Here is an 18112-nt window from a genome sequence, read left to right as displayed (position 1 = left end):
CATTCTCATGTTGCACGGATGAAAAATCCTATGAGTTTGAAAAGACATGTGGGCGAGTAAATGATGACAGGAGAGCTAAATGAACACTTGGTGGTTTCATTGTTTTGTTCAGTTTTTCATTGTTTTTAGAAAAAGTGACATACTGTACGGCTAAAAGATGCTGCCGTTAATGTTTATCACGGCAGTTTTTCAATCACTTCACCGCTAATGTTGTTGCCTTCATTATGCCGGATTTCTAGAGCTTTATTCTCCATTTGTTGATCACTATAAAAGCATCTGTTGTCTGAGTACGTGAGTATTGTATGTGTTTGTATGGCAGAGATTCTAGTTTAAAAGTCATCATCTGGCTGTTTAATAAATATGCATTTTTAGGATCTTAAAGGGATAGTTCAGTCAAAAAGTGAAAAATTTGTCATTTACTTTCATGTCATTTTAAACCTGCATGACTTTCTTTGTTCTGCAGAACACAAAAGAAGATATTTTTAAGAATGTTGGTAACCAAACAACCACGGGAACCATTGACTTGTTTTTGTGTCCATACTATTGAAGTCACTGGGTACCGCCATTTGTTCGATAACCAACATTCTTCAAAATATCTTCTTTGGTGTTCTGCAGAAGAAGTCATACAGGTTTGAAATGATAATAGGGTAGTATGTAAATGATGAGAGAATGTTTATTTTTGGGTTAACTGTCGGAGCCCTTTTTGAGCCTGCAGATGTTGGAACTGAAATGTCGTAAACTCATGAATTCTTTGGAATACAGACTTACGGTTTGTCTCGTTTGAAAAAAGAAAAGTAGCTGATTATTGCAAAAAAAATCAAACACGCAAAAAAATTTAAGGTATGTTGATAGGTTTACTGTAAAAAATATATGAAAAAAGCTTTGATAAAAAAATACATTAAATACGGGTCACAAAAGGATAATAAAAAATCTAAGCGCACTCTTTATTAAAAAGAATCAATTACTCTCCCTACATAAATTATAAAAATGAAAAAAATTAAATCTGTATTCTAGAGTCTTAGACCTTTCCAATGATATATAGTTTGTCTTGATTCGATTAGAAGTTTCATGGACGATATTGACGCAAACTTAGGTGTCCCGTATACGGAACGGTTGACAGTTAACAGGCTTCAGAATCTATGCAGTTCATGTATTACTTTCAACATCCCGTTTGTGAGAATGATATAAAATGCTCTCGTAGGCCTGTCAGGCCGTTTTTCCCCTCAGCTTTCTCCGTAGGCGCCTTTCTACCACTTTCCCTGCCAGTGGATCTCCACCTGGCACCACTGCGGGGGTCTGGACTTGTATAGTGCTAACAGATACAGGCTGCTTTGTTTCTGCAATGCCAAAACCCATTTCCTCGCCGCAGCCTCCAGTTGCGACCGTCTGACGGGGCCCACATACTTTGTTCCGTATCATTTACAAAATATGGGCGCGTGGTGATGGATGCGGTTATTTTTTTCATTTAGTTCTTGAAAAGGAGAGAGTTCTGCAGTGGAAATGCAGAACCCAGTTATGACTCATCATTTCGTCCTATTTTTTGTAGTACTAGGTCTGATATCTTCCTCGCTGCAGAGTTTACAGGATTACAGTGTCCTAAGGAACAGCTTTTTACTTGGTGGTGTTTTTGGAAGCCTTGTTGCTAAGAAAATGAGTCGACCTTTACTCAGGGCTGTGGAACTTGGAATTCTGGGATCTGATCTGATTTAGACCTATGGGGCTGTAGAATAATGGAAACCTTTCAGACATTTTCATCAAATCATTCGGTCAAAACGTTTTCAGATTGGATATCAATAACATCACTGGTCATTGGTTCTCATTTGTCTCATGACCAAATGTCACTGCTTGAATCAAGCAATTGTTTTCCTTTCTGTAAATAATGTTTTGGTCCGTTCATGACACAAACATGATTTGAAAATTGAATTTTAGTAACTTGAATACATTGGTTCAGAATACATAATTTTGAAATACAGAAATTTGTTAATTTATTTTTTGGCAAACAATTCCTAGAAGTAATTTAGGACCCTTAATGGCGTTTTCTAAAATTACTTTCAATAAAGTATATATATACATATATATATATATATATATATTTATATATATATATAAAAAGTTATTTTACCAAGTTTATAATCCTAGTTGTTTAACGTTTCAAGTGATTTTATATATAAATTAATCTTGTTTAAAGGTTAAATCCATAACTTTTTCCTCTATATCACCATATGTGTTTAGAACCTTAAAATGCAGATTACATTACATCTCTACATGGGTTAAAGTCAAATTACGTCAAATTGACATTCATCAGATACAGTAAATTCATTCCATTTTTCATTTGGAAAACCGTACATCCAATCAGATTTCAGATCCAGATCCATTTTGTAATTCTTCATCAGCATATGTATTTGTTATACCAACTATGTTCCGTCCAGCTAGTTTTGTTGCCGTGTGCTGTTGCATGCACATGGTCGTAACATTTGAAGGTTTACGTGGTGATTCTAAAGTCCATCACCTGTTCATCCGACTGTAGATGAATGGCCCCGTGGAGATCTTTCAGTCATGCTTTTCTTTATAGGAACCAACTCCCAGTCTTGTAAACTGATGGCCAAACTATCATAGTTTATTGATGCTATCCAGCATACCTATGAATTTTGCTCCAGCAGCCTTTGGCCTACAGATAAATGAAACATGGCTCAGGGCCTTCATCTTTGTGGTTGAGTAATGTAAAATAATGTTTGTTTTTATACTTTGGGGTTTTAAATTGATATGACATAGTTTTCTTGTTTTTCAATAAAGACTTATCTTTAGAGGTTTTCAGTCAGAGCAGTATCATCTAGGCTTTACCATTCTTCTCTCTTGTGTCAGGACAGTGACATCTATGGCCTTTCTGTCTTTTGGATGCATGTTATTTTCTTCTAACAGCTGAATACAGTAAAAGCAGTATGGCTTCTGACATTTGGTTCTCTTGTGCAGAACTGTGTGATTGCTATAATTGTTCTCACCTCGCTCGGCTCACCACACGATGACAAGCACATAAGCTATTCATGACCGCTCCGTGCAGAAAACCACACAGATGCCATTGTTCCATTGGCTTCCACTTTCATGTCATTTGTGAAAACGAATTTACCTTTTGACAAATCTTCCTTTTCAGGGTTTCCATCTCCTGATCCTCTGCTGTGCCTCCCATCCTGCTAAAGCACCCACTGCCTGCTTTATCCTCTCTTACGGGGACAGAAGTTAAAAAATGTTTTCATTCCATAATCGTATTTTTGTGTTTATCATTTTTTTCATCTAATTCCCTTCCCACACCAAATCCAATTTTGCCCGGCTCATTGTCTTCGAGGTGGCGTGATTTCTGCAAAGCTCGTTTTTTTGTTTCCTCCCTCTCGACTCCTAGATTGCGCTCTGCAATTTTATTAGCGTAAAATTGAATCAGGAAAGATAAACCGGACCCCGCGCTTCACCGCAACCGGCAGGGATGCTCCGGAGTCTTGTTTTAAATATTGGTGCAGTTAAAGCTTTTATCTTTCCTCGTAATTGTTCATTTACACAAGATACATATTAGAATTATCTCGGCATGAAATTCATTTCAATTCATTAAAATGTGCATATCATCTGCGAGTCGTCCTCCTCAAGATCTGCTTTATTTCGTGTTTAGTGGTTCTGTGCAACTTGAGCAGCAGCCCGAAAGACTTAAGGCAGCGTTTGTAGCGGTTTGGCAAGGAAGGAATTGATTGTTATGGCAGTCGGTATTAGGTTAAGACCAGCGCCCTGCAGAGATGAGGAAAAAGTGAGAGAAAGTGAGAGGTGGTGTTAACAGTTTTACAGCAGTGTTTAGCGTTAGACATAAGTGAGGATGTAATAGCCACAGGGAAGAACATCCATGTACAGTACAGCAATACAAAGCCACTAAAGACAGTACACCCAAGAATGAAAATCCCTGACTTCATTTACAGCATTACATTCTGCGTCCGGTCACATTGATTCCTTTACGTATCTCGGAGGAGAGCTGAGGGGTCTTGATTGAGGGATTGATAGGTGGGATACTGCTTTTATTTGTGTCTTCTTTGCTAGAATAAATAAAATGACACACACACAGGAACACTGCAAAAAAGGACTTTCTTACTTAGTCTTTTTGTCTTGTTTTCCAGTAAAAATGTCTAAACATTCTTGAATCAAGAATCATTTTCGTGATGAGCAAAATGACCTAAGAAAATAAGTCTATTTTTTTGTAAGAAATATGAAATTTCTGTAAATATGTGGTTAAAGCAAGCAAAAAACCTGCCAATGGGGTAAGAAAAATAATCTTGAATTAAGGTTTACCTTTTTCTTAGTCACTCAATTCAAGATTCTTTTTCTTACCCCTTTGGCAGATCTTTTACATTTATATTTAGTCATTTAGCAGACAAGTTGGGTAAACAATGGAAGCAATTGGGTCAAAACTTAGGACAACAAAAAGCATAAGAGCAATAAAAACATGTCTCACAAAGCCTACTACAGTGTACAGAGCCAAGTTTAGTTTATCTAAGCTTAAATAAACATGCATTTTTTTTATAATGTAGAAAAGATATAGAAATCAGAAATGATCATTCAGGTGGAGACGGAAGAGATGTGTTATCAGCCGATTCTTAAAGAAGGCGACAGAATCTGATGATCTTGTAGCAGCAGGCAGATCATTCCACACATTTTTGCTTGTATTAAACCACGTATTTACAGAAATGTCATATTTTTTTACTAAAAAACAGACTTATTTTCTTACTGTAGGTCAGTTTGCTCATCAAGAAAATGCTTCTTGATTCAAGAATGTTAAGACATTTTTACTGGAAAGCAAGACAAAAAGACCAAGTAAGAAAGTCATTTTTTGCAGTGTTCCACTGTATCTTCCTGGCTTAAGGAGGGAGAAAACAGGGAAAGCTGAACAATATTGTGGCGTTGCTTTATGTGACTTAGATTGATAGTGCAGTTTGTGTCCAGACACACAAACACACACCCGGAAAAACGAAATGGATATGAAACACAGCCAAGGTCCCCTGCAGTGCATACGTATCAGAAATGTTACGTCTAAGATTCTGTGCCATTGGGCTGTTGGGACTTGTGTAGCTAGATGTGATAGAACATACTGTAGGAGGTTTTGAATGCATAGCAAACAATATAACCACAAATGAATGAATGGAACAACATCTTTAGTCTTTATAATCAAGCGTAATAGTTAAAGGACGTATTGTGTGATTGTACTAGCGTATTTAACTATATCAACATTTAGATTGTATCTTTGTTTTGAATACAGACTTTTAGTAGTTTTCAATAATGTATCTTGTTGTTATTTACAAAGCATTTTGCAGTCAACTCAAGCTGATTTCTAGTGTTATGTCTTTTATATCATTGATTTGTTTCAGTAATAATGAGCTCCATTTATAACTATGGCAAACCGTGATATCTGGTGATCTTAACCTTATGTTTTCTTTCTCTTCTTCAGTTTGGCCTAACAAAACACGTCACAAAGAGTGGAGAACCTGTCAGCGAATTATGAATGATAAACAAGATGACCTCCTCCCTGACGCAGCAGACGATGAGAGGTCCTAGGTGGAACCGGGCCGTGTCCGACCCGTTATTTGTGCTGTTGCTGGCCCTGCAGCTTCTGGTGGTGGCTGGCCTGGTACGAGCGCAGACCTGCCCTTCCGTCTGCTCTTGTAGCAACCAGTTCAGCAAGGTCATCTGTACGCGCCGTGGCCTTCGAGATGTTCCCGATGGTATTTCCACCAACACGAGGTACCTGAACCTTCAAGAAAACCTCATTCAGGTGATCAAGGTTGACAGCTTTAAGCATCTGCGACACTTGGAGATACTTCAGCTCAGCAAAAACCATATCCGCAACATTGAAATCGGAGCCTTCAATGGCTTGGCCAACCTCAACACGCTGGAGCTCTTTGATAATCGGCTGACCACAATCCCTAATGGAGCTTTTGAGTACCTTTCCAAACTCAAGGAGCTTTGGTTGAGGAATAACCCTATTGAAAGTATACCCTCCTACGCATTCAATCGCGTAACCTCACTGCGAAGGCTGGACTTGGGTGAGCTGAAGAGGCTCTCGTATATCTCCGAAGGTGCTTTCGAAGGCCTCAGCAACCTGCGATATCTAAACCTGGGTATGTGCAACTTGAAAGAGATTCCTAACCTTATTCCCCTAGCCCGGTTGGATGAGTTGGAGATGTCAGGAAACCAGCTCTCCATAATCAGGCCAGGATCCTTTAAAGGCCTCGTTCACCTACAGAAACTGTGGATGATGCATGCTCAGATCCAGACGATTGAGAGAAATGCCTTTGACGACCTTCAGTCCCTCGTGGAGCTCAATTTGGCCCACAATAACCTCACCCTTTTGCCCCATGACCTCTTCACACCGCTACATCACCTGGAGAGGGTACACTTACACCACAACCCCTGGAACTGCAATTGTGACATCCTGTGGCTTAGTTGGTGGCTGAAAGAAATGGTGCCGGCCAACACCAGTTGCTGCGCTCGCTGTTCTTCGCCCACCAGTCACAAGGGGCGCTACATTGGTGAACTGGACCAGAACTATTTCCATTGTTATGCACCTGTGATCGTGGAGCCCCCAGCCGATCTGAACGTGACCGAGGGCATGGCAGCGGAATTGAAATGTCGAGCAAATTCTTTGACCTCAGTCAGCTGGATCACACCCAACGGGTCCATCATGACACATGGGGCGTACAAGATCCGCATTTCTGTGCTCAACGACGGGACGTTAAACTTCACCAATGTTACCATGCAGGACACAGGGACTTACACGTGTATGGTGAGCAACTCCGCAGGCAACACGACAGCCTCAGCCATACTCAACGTGTCCACAACAGAAAACAGTGGCGTCAGTTATTTCACTACAGTTACAGTCGAGACCACGGAATCGTCACATGAGGAGGGCCAACCAACGGTGCAGCCGAGAGGAGGTCCCACCCCCTCATCTGGAATTTGGGAGACCTCACCGCCTTCCTTCACCACCACCACCACTACAGCGCGGACTCAGCTGTCCACCAAGGCCACCGAAAAGACCTACACCATCCCCGTCACAGCCCTGAGCGACGGTTCCCTCCACACTCTGGATGAGGTGATGAAGACCACCAAGATCATCATCGGCTGCTTTGTGGCCATCACGCTGATGGCGGCTGTCATGCTGATCATATTTTATAAAATGCGCAAACAACATCACCAGCAGAACCACCATGCACCGACACGAACCATCGAGATCATCAACGTAGACGAGGACTGTGTAACCGGTGGACCTACCATGCCGCCACTTGAGCATGAGCATCTGAATCATTACAATGCCTACAAGACTGTGTACAACCACGCCTCCACCATCAATTCCATACATAGCTCCGCCCATGAACCTTTGCTAATTCGGGCCAGTTCAAAAGACAATGTACAAGAGACCCAGATCTGAACTGCTTTTCGTAATGGGAATAACAAGAAAAAGAGCTCTAAAGCGAACTTTTAAAAGAACACGGTGCGTGACGTATGGATTTTGAAAATTGTTTGAACAAAGACACGACAAACCGATGCAAGACGTACATGAGGAATCTTGGTAAATAACCAATAGACATTAAGAGTGAGTGTATGTCAACAGTTTCAAAAGTGTCTTTACATAACAGAAGTTATTTATTTAAGGAAAAAACACTATTGTGATTTAATCGAGAAAAGATGTAATCTGCAATTATTTTTCCAGTAATTATTTCTCCATGTTTTTAAAACGTTGTTTGGGTTGTTGGTTTACTAATCTCTGTTACAGTCCACTGTTCTATGTGAGGACCCACTTATGTCATTTGCAGCTAATTCGAAATCTCACCATTGGATAGCAGTCTGAACTGTTAAGTATCAATACTTTGGCAGGTTATACACCTTTTAATGCCAAACCCAATAACTGGATGATAAGAGATCATCTAGTAATTCTGTAAATCTATATCGACCAGAAATAATAATATTTATCTGAAACCGCCCTTTAACTTTCATCCAACCATTTCATCATTAACCTTAATTCAACCATATTATAATATTTAATTATTGGCTCATGTAATGCAGATTTGGCTTCTTCACTCTAAAATTGGAAACAAGGAGCCCTGCCTACATGTGTCCACATTTAAAATAAATATGTTCATGTATTTATATTTCCAAACAGAAGCTTCACTCATGTTGTAAAGATGCTACATGATGCCATAGAGGAACCAAAAATGGCAGAATCTTTAGTTGCACCTTTATTTTAGTAAAAGCATGGTAAAAGCATAAAAACGGTTGTACATTTTTCCATTTCAATCTGTTTTCGGTCTGTTTTGTTTTCCATATATTTGTTTCCTTCATTTTGCACTGTCCATCTCCTCAGGCACAATTCTTTTAAAACTTTTAAACACACTTTCACTCCCAAGTCACATTCAATCACTTTTATTTATTTTCCGCACAGACGGAGAACGATACATCCATCTTCAGCTTACACATGCAGTAGTCAAGAAGCCTTTGGCTGCGGGCGGAATGACTTGACGTTATGAATTAATTTATGAAATCAAAATGGCCTTAGACGGTCACTATAGAAACCAGTGACCTTGGACGGGATGGGTGTAGCCGACAGACATTGGCTTGACACTTTCAATGCATTCAGAGTCAAATTAGAGAGCAGGTCCGGGCGAAAGAGCCAGGGCGGATTCATTTGAAGTGTATCATTTAGTCCATGAAGCAATTTAGAGGGCTATAGGTAATTTGAATTAAACCAATATACCGGTGACATTTTCATTCAGATTCGTAGCGTTTTCATGTGGCCGTTATTAATTCAAAGCGCACATAATCCTCACATAAAGACATTCTTTTGTTTCTGGAACATGCAATTGTAAAGCAGATTTGATACCAGCTTTTCATGTCATGCTTAGATGGCACACCACATGCACTTTGGTTTTCAAGAATTGTTGCAGTTATGCTCCATAGGCTTTGCTAAATCAAATCATCACAAAAAACTTATTGAGTTCACCTCATGCCCAAGCAAAGGCCATCTGGTACATTGTATGATCAAGACATCAAAGCAAGCAAAAAAGACTGTTGTTCATCTGAATATGCTGCTCTAATGAATTTTTATGCATCAATTTGTTTTTCACATTTAATTTTGTTTACTCACTGAAATTGATGTCAATCCAAGCAAATTCATTACAGGTAAAAATGATTCTTATAGACACTCCAGTTTAGCACAAAAGTAAACCAAGTCATTGAGTTGATTGATATTTTTTATTATGTTTAATTAAATTTGTTGGTTGGCTGATTTGGATCAATGTCCTGAAATTATGGGTAACAGTCCTTTCAGTATGATAATATGGTTATTTCTGTCACTGGTTTTTTATTTTACAGCTTTTTGTGAGGTTTCTTTTTGGACGTTCGTTCTGTCTCATGTAAAACCCATCTGTGTTTTTCGTTTTGGTTTAGGAGGAACGAGATACTTTGGGCTCGGTTCCACGTAAGCTCTTTCTTTTCGTCTCGGAGGGGGAATGCTGTTCTAGTGGTAGATTTCTATAAAAATACATTTTGAAAATAAAACAAAAAATCAAAACAAAAACTTTTTAAAGTTTAATTTTACATGTGCCAACCTGTTATAAAAGATTTAAAAAAGAGAGAAAGAGAGAGGGACATGCTGTAAAGATGGCTGAATTGATTTTCATGTAAACATAATTTCATGACCTTTAAAAACAGATGGAGATCGATTATAGAAATCAGAGTTTGTAGTTCATACACAAGTTAAGGTTACAAATAAACTATCATTGTCTTTTCGCTATCGTCTCCTTGCTCTCCTTTCCGAGCTCTGTGTTGCTTTTGTGTGTTTTTGAGAAAATTTATTCACATGCATGAATATGAATTCAAATAGCGTTCTTTCAATCATCACAGTGCACAAACGGGAAAAACATGTAGTGGTTCCTATTGTCAAAAAATATTCAGCTCAAATATGTGTCACGGCAATTTGATGCCAATTTCCAGGGTTCAGCTGCCAGAATCATTGTGCTATTTTTACATTTGTTTTCCTGATGGTTACTGTATTTGTCAGCATAAACCATAAATGGAAGCAGCTTCATGCAAAAACAAAGTTCTTAGTGACATCACAGAAATACCCAGAACACTTTTGCAGGTGTACCACTAAACAATCTGTGCAGTCAATGAAGTCAACCTCACTCTGTTAATGTGACCCGACCTGACCGGTGCTGTAAATTTACAACCTAAACCCTGTTTTTATTTATTTTCCAGCCATATGTTGATATAATGTCTTTATTATACATAATCCTTCATTACAAACCCCAATATACTTGAATACTGGGTTGGTCATGTGATTTTAATATGGCAGCCCCCATGAGGTGGGACCACCCTTACGTAGAATAAAACTCAACATTAAAGAGTTTGTTTCATGCGAGTGTATCATCACACAAAAGTACTAATCATTTTTGTAAGTTTTTTATGAAAACAATATGTTTCAGTTCATAAAAAAGCCTCTTTTGAGTTTAAAAAAGGACTAGAGATGAATTTCTGATCTGGAACAGCTGGATGTTGTTCACGTTGAGCTTTGAATGCCTTTCAGCCTCGTTTCATATGTCAGAGAGCACAGCACGCTTTCCTCTCAACCACCTGTGAAACCAAACCCTGCTCGCCAACCGCCATATGTTTACTTCTGCCCAACGGTTTTAATGTATGTAATTGAAATATTTCAGAGAGAAGAAGCGCCTGCTTGGATCGATGTCAAAATGTGTTGAGATTACTTTGTATGCTTGTTTATTATTGTAGCACTCGCACTATTTTAATAGACAGTCTAAACAGAGTAACATACATATCCTCATTTCTGTTTCTATTTAATTTAGCACTATTTGTTTTTTATTGATGTGTATCTGCTTTCAGTATGCCAACACTTTATTAGCAAAAACTCTTAGAGCATTGAAATAACAAGTTTTGAGTTTGATACCAGGAAACACTCTTGTGCTACTGATAAAAGACTGAATGCACTTTAAATGTTAATTAAAAAAGCTTGTTTTTTTTCAATAGTGATTTCAGATTTAATAGTGGTTTCAGATCCCACACTGAAAATCATTATTGTACCACAATATATTTTTTAAAGATCTCTCAGTGGTTGTCATAGAATCACCCCGATATCACATATGACATTACAGCAATGTCTCATAAATGATATATTTTTTTTTACAAATTTACGGCTTTTTACAGTATGCAGTATGTGTCCCTATGTATTTTATACCCCTGCTGGGTTGGACATGGTTGCTTGTATCCTGTGTTTCTTTTACCCTCAGTTCAACTTCCACTGTTGATGTCATAGCTTTGATAAACTGTTCTGTGGCCTCCCGTTTAAGACTAATTATAGAGTTGAAGGCCGGTTCAAAGAGGTTTGCTCTTAAAACGCTGACCCACGGTGTTGAAGGAATATGAGTTCTGGTTTTCTGCCAACCCTTTGTGCCGCTGTTGACCTCATTATTAATAGATTTTTGTTAAATATATATCTATTTTGAAGATTTAATCTAAGCTGGGAGGTGAACCTAACAACAACATGCCCATGCCACATCAATCCAAGAATCAAATGAAAATTTAAAATAACTTTTTAATGGTATCTTTTAATCCTAATGTTAGGAAATGGTCCAAAAAAGTATTTTTCAGCTAAATGTATTTTTTCTTTACATCCTTTTAGGGTGAAATGCGATCGGCTTTCGGAGAATAAGAGCATTCATTGGATGCTGAAGAGATGTGTTTCTTAAAAAGAAAAGAATGCATCCATTGCTTTCCATATGAATGTATTTTTCCCTCAAGAGATGCAGCAGGAGTGGGAGACAACATGGCTTTAAGGAAAGAAGATTCTGTGGGCACATTTTTTACTTGTCTTAATTGCTATTCCCCGGGATGTTGTTCAGCTCAATGGTTTATTGACTGGGAAAGGATTGACACATTTGTGCATTCAAATCTTTGCATTTCATTAACAATGTCAAGCGGCGGCGGAGAAAAAAGTAATTTCTGCGAAGACAACAGGCAGATTCACACAGAGCCGCGCAATTCACTCGACGGCAATTAACTGCGTTTTTCGTTTTGATTAAAATTCGTCATGTGCCCTTTGTAGTCCTCTGTACTTTGCATGTTATTGTTTTCCCAACACCTCCCTGGAGTTTTTGTCTTTAGCGCTCAACATCTGCCCTGTCTGTGAACTTCTGCACCGCATCCTAGCTTTCATCTCCCTGATGTGCCCTTAATGCTACTTTATGCTGAATAGCTGCATGAAAAGAAATCAGAAATAGGGAAACGCTTCTCCCTGGACACCTTTTGTGGAAAATGTCTGTTTGTGTTTGCTGAGGGCGGTTTTAAAATGCTCTAGGGTGGAATGGCTGATAGTAGCGCTGAGAAATCCTGGGTTTGTTTTGTGGTTCTAGGTCATGTTTTGTGTTTTAATGGTGTTGTTGAAATGAGGACGCATATGTTCTGGGAAATTGGATCGCATTTGTCCACACAACCTGTGACCCAATCACATGTAGGCCCGGGTCAACCCAAATGAACAGCTTAGGGACCTTATTAATGACTCATCTGAGAACAGAAAACATCTTACCTCAATAAAATGAATGTAATAAATACTACCAAATCAAAACCAAAGTAGACATAAAATATTGATGTTGAAACAATTTGATCATTTTTAACATCATTTATCATCTTGTTGTTTCCAAGAGTGATGTGAAGAGCGTACATTTGCAGAATATTTACTTTTATCAAACTAAACCATCGAATTATGGATTTGTTAAGGTGTTTATTTGGCAAAATTATTTAGCAAAAAAAATCGAAATTACAGCGTATCGCTTGTTTGGCTTTTATTCTAATATACAAAATGTGTATAGAAAAACAAAAGCTTATAGGAAATAAAGCATACATTGACTACAGTTTTATCATTTTGATGATCCTCTCTTGTTTTTGAATACGACAATTGTTCTTTTAGGCTTTGACTGGCTTTGCGAATGTTTTATAATGTTTTGCAAAGCCTCCATGAAGAAATAGTTTAAAATGATCAAATTATTTATTCACCCTCAAATCATTCAATTCCTGATTATGACTCTTTTACGGAAGATAAAAGAAAATATTTTGTGAAATGTTTGCTTTCGTGTCTTACAAAGAAAATCAATGGGGGCTGATGTTGTTTGGTCACCAACGCTCCTCCAAATATCTTATTTATGTTCTGGAGAAGAAAGTAAGTCATGCCAGTTTAGTATGATATGATGAATTGATTTTCGTTTTGGGAGAACCATCCCTTCTCAGAGCTTGAGGTTCACACTCCAAGTGCAACTATCCAACACACACACCTTTTAAAAAACATGTCTGAATAAAGGACTAAGATGGAAATTTAACAAAGTTGGACGTCACCTTTGGCCACTACAATACATCCCTGCCGTGGGCTTTAATGGACCGATTTTGGTCACAGTCCATCCATAGCCGACATAATCCCGTTCTTATATTTACATGAATGATTTGTGTTTTAATTACATCAGCTTCCTCTCTGCGTCACATGTGTTAATCACTCCTCGGCTTTAATCAGATCGATTAATCTCGCACGCAATTAACAGCAATGTGTTGCTCCCTAAGGTAAAACAAATGTCTTGCGCCATCATCACTCCCAAGAACGTGTATGTTTGTGCTTTGCTCTCAATTTTCTTCTTTTGCAGCCTTCCGGACTGACAACTAAATATTTGGCGTTGGGCACGGATCAGGATGGCTTTTGCAGGAATTCTAGTTTGGTTCTTTTCTCTCTTCATTAAGAGACAGGTAATTAGTTTATTCCAGACTGAGCGTGAGATGCGAGAATAATTAGTTCCATCTAATCATGTGGAAAAGTGCTGGAATGGATCCACGGCTCTGATCCATCAGCAAACATTCCAGAGACAAACGGCGTGATGAACGGATGTAATTGGTCGATTTTAGACCGACAGGATTTCCCATGTGTGGAGTCCGGCTTTGGCAACTCATACGTTACGTGACCATATTCATATTCCACGGGGAGTTTTGACAGTCTGAAGACACAGATGAGAAGCTTTTTATTCTTTTAACTTGTGATAAATTAGTCTGCTTTTATTTTTCTAGCCTTGTGTTGACAGATTGTATAAAGTTGATTCTACAGTTTATTCGACCCAAGAATACCCTCTTAGAAAACAAGTGGCCACTTCAACAAGTAAAGTGACCAATTACAGGTGGATTTTCCCTCGAAACATTTAGGCGTACACATAAACCAGCACATGCAGCGTAAAAGCTTTTTGAAGTAAATTAATATCACAATTTCGAAAATATTTGTCTCTTGTCAAGATTTAGCCTAACAACGTCAACACTGTTGAGTATGCGTCTCAGAAGCATAGCTTCTCAGTGTTACAGGCCATCTTGTTAAAAAAATGGTTTCCTCACGGCCAATAAAAACCTTTGCACCCACATGCCCAGGAATTACATGGAAATCCTTCAATCTGATTGGACGGTTCGCCATTCGCCACATTCCAGATGGGCTTTATACTGTCACACCAACATGACGTGTCTCATTTGTAGAGCTTTTGAAGCTCTCCAGACAATTTACCGTCAGTTATGATTCCGGTTAATAATATTTTGTAATTAGACGACTGGGAAACACAAAGCGTTTTTCTTTTTATGAGCCAAGACCGCTTTCAGCGTGTTTAATGACTTCCACGGTAAATAGTCTATTGCCTTCACGCACTCTGACAAATCCCCCCGAAGCATTTGCTTTCAGACCGTCACACGGTCATAAATTTTTGGTTCCACTTCATATCCCGCTTCAATGTAGTCCGCCGCTTGTAATAATGGCTGTAACAGAATCTATGTGCCAACGTTCAGGATTCAGAAAGGCTCTGTCTCAGGTTAGGAGTTATGAGAATGGCGATTTTTCAAATATACATCGCTGAAATAAAACTCCCTGTGATTATACATCAACAACAACAGCATGCAGAATCTGCATTTCATTCTCAGCCACACAATAGGAAGCAGAAGTAATATCTGGGTTTATATTAACAATTTTCTTGCGAACATGGATCAGCACATGTATTTCCTTAATCCAATTTGTCTGCTGCTCGATTCTATCCAGGAGCCGAGCAGATCAGGAGGAAATTCGAGGGCACGAAAGAGCTTCCTCGAACCATCTGCAGCCATCTGCTCTCCGGCACAGACCTCACATAGCAACAGACCTCTAGCAGAGTACAAACGTCAGTTACATTCGCAAGCCCGTCTGTGTTCTGAATATTAGTGAGTACACAGTATAATTAAATTAATCAATTTTTGACTTCTGAGTCCTGGAGCTTGTTCATGGAGACATGAGAATATAAACATTTGTCACATTCATTTATAACACTAATCACAATGTTGTGCAGTGCAGTTATTTTTGCATTTATAATATCTATGTATTTTTATATTAATATATTATATGCGCCCATATACTCTACATGTATATTGTTGTACATACACAATTTTAACGGCAATTTATTTATTAACAGTTGCTTCAAAAATAAAAGTTTACAAATCTTCTTTCTTATTTATAGGTGACCTGTTCTTCTTTAGAAGTACTTCTTTATTATTCTCAAGGTGAGTGCTTGAGTTTACCTCTGTCTGTTGGGGGTGTTTGATGAGGCCACTTGTCGGGGGTCCCGCTGTTAGCGACACAAGAGCATTTAGTCATCGTAGACAAGCAGACAGCTGGGGTTGGACAGCAGGACCCTGTTGCTAGATTAATATCTCTCTCAAGATCTACCTTCAGGCCCAGAGGTGTCTCAAAGAGAAGAGCTGATTCAACTATCCGGCCTGTTGCCTGATTTAGGGCCATTTTATTGATACATCAGAGCAGCTTAAACTACAATGGCATTTAATAAGACGTGCACGTTTTTTAAGCGGTCCCATCTGGGATATTTTATTCAAAGCATCTTTTTTCTTGTTTTATGTGCATAAAGCATATAGCTTCAGCTTTTAAGATGATAATAATATAAAGGGAAGGGTCACCTCCCCATTTTCTGCAAGTATTGAAAAAGTGAATATTTTGAGGTGATAACCAAGATAAGTAAGTACAAGCATTCATGAAGGGGATCTGTACAAAATAAGTGAAGAAATAGGGCAATGAATTCATTTGAAAAGAGTTGAGTTTCATAGCTCTCTCTCTCTCTCTCTCTCTCTCTCTCTCTGTCTCTCTCTCTCCTTACAGCATTTGTTTGAGCCTCATGGGGGAAGCAGAGTAATTGTTTTAGGAACACAACCATCGCACAGCTCAGTGCAGGTGTACTGTACCGGCAGAGCATCTCTGTTTTACTTTTTCAGGGTGCAAGTGCAATTCCTAGAGCACTTGGTGTCATGCACAAGGTACTGTAAGACATGACCAATGAACCTTTACATGAATGACACTGGAGCATGACACACAATCCTTTTTGTAAGCTCATACAGTATGAGCCCTGTTTCCTTGTCCCAGCCAATCAATCCAAAAATCTTTTATTAAGAAAATTGTATTTTCACTAATTTAATTTAATTCGATTTCATCAAGCATTTTAGGCCAAAGGCAGACGATTATTCTTTAAGTCAGTGGACTAAAAAGATACAATAGGGCTAAAAAGGAAATGGCAATCATGTGAATGATTAATAATAAAAAATTGCACTCAGAATTAACCAAATGACAAGCATTTCATAACACAACAAGGTTAATAGATCCTTTTTCGGACATTAAAGGGATAGTTCACCCAAAAATGAAAATTTTGTCATCGTTTACTCCCCCTCAAGTTGTTCTAAACCTGTATAAATGTATTTGTTATGCTCAACACAAAGGAAGATATTTGGAAGAATGTCAGTAACCAAACAGATCTCATCCCCCATTTACTTTACCATAGTAAGGAAAATCAATATTATGATATCATTGGAGGATGATATCTGTTTGGTTACTGACATTCTTTCAAATATCTTCCTTCATATTGAGCAGAACAAAGACATTTATACAGGTTTGGAACAACTTGAAGGGGTGTAAATGATGGCAGAATATTTTTTCAGGTGAACTATCCCTTAAATCTGCATTAGGTTTACTTCAAAATTCTACTTGCTCAACTGAAACTACCCACAGTTTAAGAAAAATCCATATACAAAGATGTTTAGTTGTTTACATAATTTATCTTATGTGTTCTTGAACGTTTAAGTTGGACACTTCCTGCTTTTGACCTTTAAGGTGGTCACTTCATTTCACTGTCTGTGGATAATTAAACTTAATCAATATCAACAGGAGGAAAAACAGGAAGCAGGCTCTTCTATTAAACACCGTCAGCGAGTTGGAGAACGTCACGGTGCTTAATCATCTCTGGCTCCATCTGTCTTCAGATAACGCCACGTTTATTGATCTGTGTCTGCTGTCCACCGCAAAGCTGTGCGAAATTAATCTGAATCCAAATCGATGCATAATAAGCCTGTACGCCAAATCACACGATGGCTAATGATAAATATAACAATCTTCCATCAAAAAACAACTCACGGGCATCAACGAAATAAACAGCTGAATACCGCTGCCTACCCTCACCACTGAGCAATTAAACCCGCTCGATAACTCCATTTGGGCAAACAGGAAGTGAGCTAGTCTTTTAACATCATCATCGAACATCTGAAAAAGGGATCATGACTCTAATAATTATTTCAAGCTTCATTTGACCTCATTCAACGCTGTGTTTATTGATTTCTCAACAAAATATTATGTACAGCCAAAACAAAGATGGGTCCATTTGGCATCTTATATGATGCATAACTTTCGTAAATATCAATAGTCTCATTTGTGTATTTTTCAGTGTGATAATTATTGGCCCTTGCTAAAGTAAGCCTTTACTTTGATTTATTATTTCAAAATTTCTATGTCTTGTGTACAGATGGGAATTATATCGCTATAGAGGAAAAATGATGCGCTATAACTTTTACAAGTGATTTTAACAGGAAGATGATAAACCAGATCAAATAATCCCATAGATCTGAAATTGAAGGTGGCTTCAGACTGTAAGAGACCACCTTATACCTAATACATTTCAAATACATCATAGCAACACCCTGGCAACCA

At 38.3% G+C, this 18112-nt stretch overlaps 1 protein-coding gene across 3 annotated transcripts in view; it reads left to right on the top strand.

Annotated features, from left to right (window-relative positions):
* The window catches only part of lrrc4ca (leucine rich repeat containing 4C, genome duplicate a), a 140505-nt gene extending 130730 nt beyond the window's left edge, over positions 1–9775 (top strand). For all 3 annotated transcript variants that reach the window (XM_056740586.1, XM_056740585.1, XM_056740587.1), the window contains exon 3: positions 5474–9775. In XM_056740586.1, the coding sequence (XP_056596564.1) occupies positions 5528–7453 (1926 nt within the window). In that variant the 5' untranslated portion in view covers positions 5474–5527 and the 3' untranslated portion in view covers positions 7454–9775. The remainder of the gene's footprint in view (positions 1–5473) is intronic.
* The last annotated feature ends 8337 nt before the right edge of the window (positions 9776–18112 follow it).

The sequence above is a fragment of the Triplophysa dalaica genome, chromosome 24 (assembly GCF_015846415.1).
Source record: "Triplophysa dalaica isolate WHDGS20190420 chromosome 24, ASM1584641v1, whole genome shotgun sequence".
NCBI classification, from domain to species: domain Eukaryota; kingdom Metazoa; phylum Chordata; class Actinopteri; order Cypriniformes; family Nemacheilidae; genus Triplophysa; species Triplophysa dalaica.
Note: the sequence above shows the minus strand (reverse complement) of the source record. Positions and strands in the feature narration are given on the sequence as shown.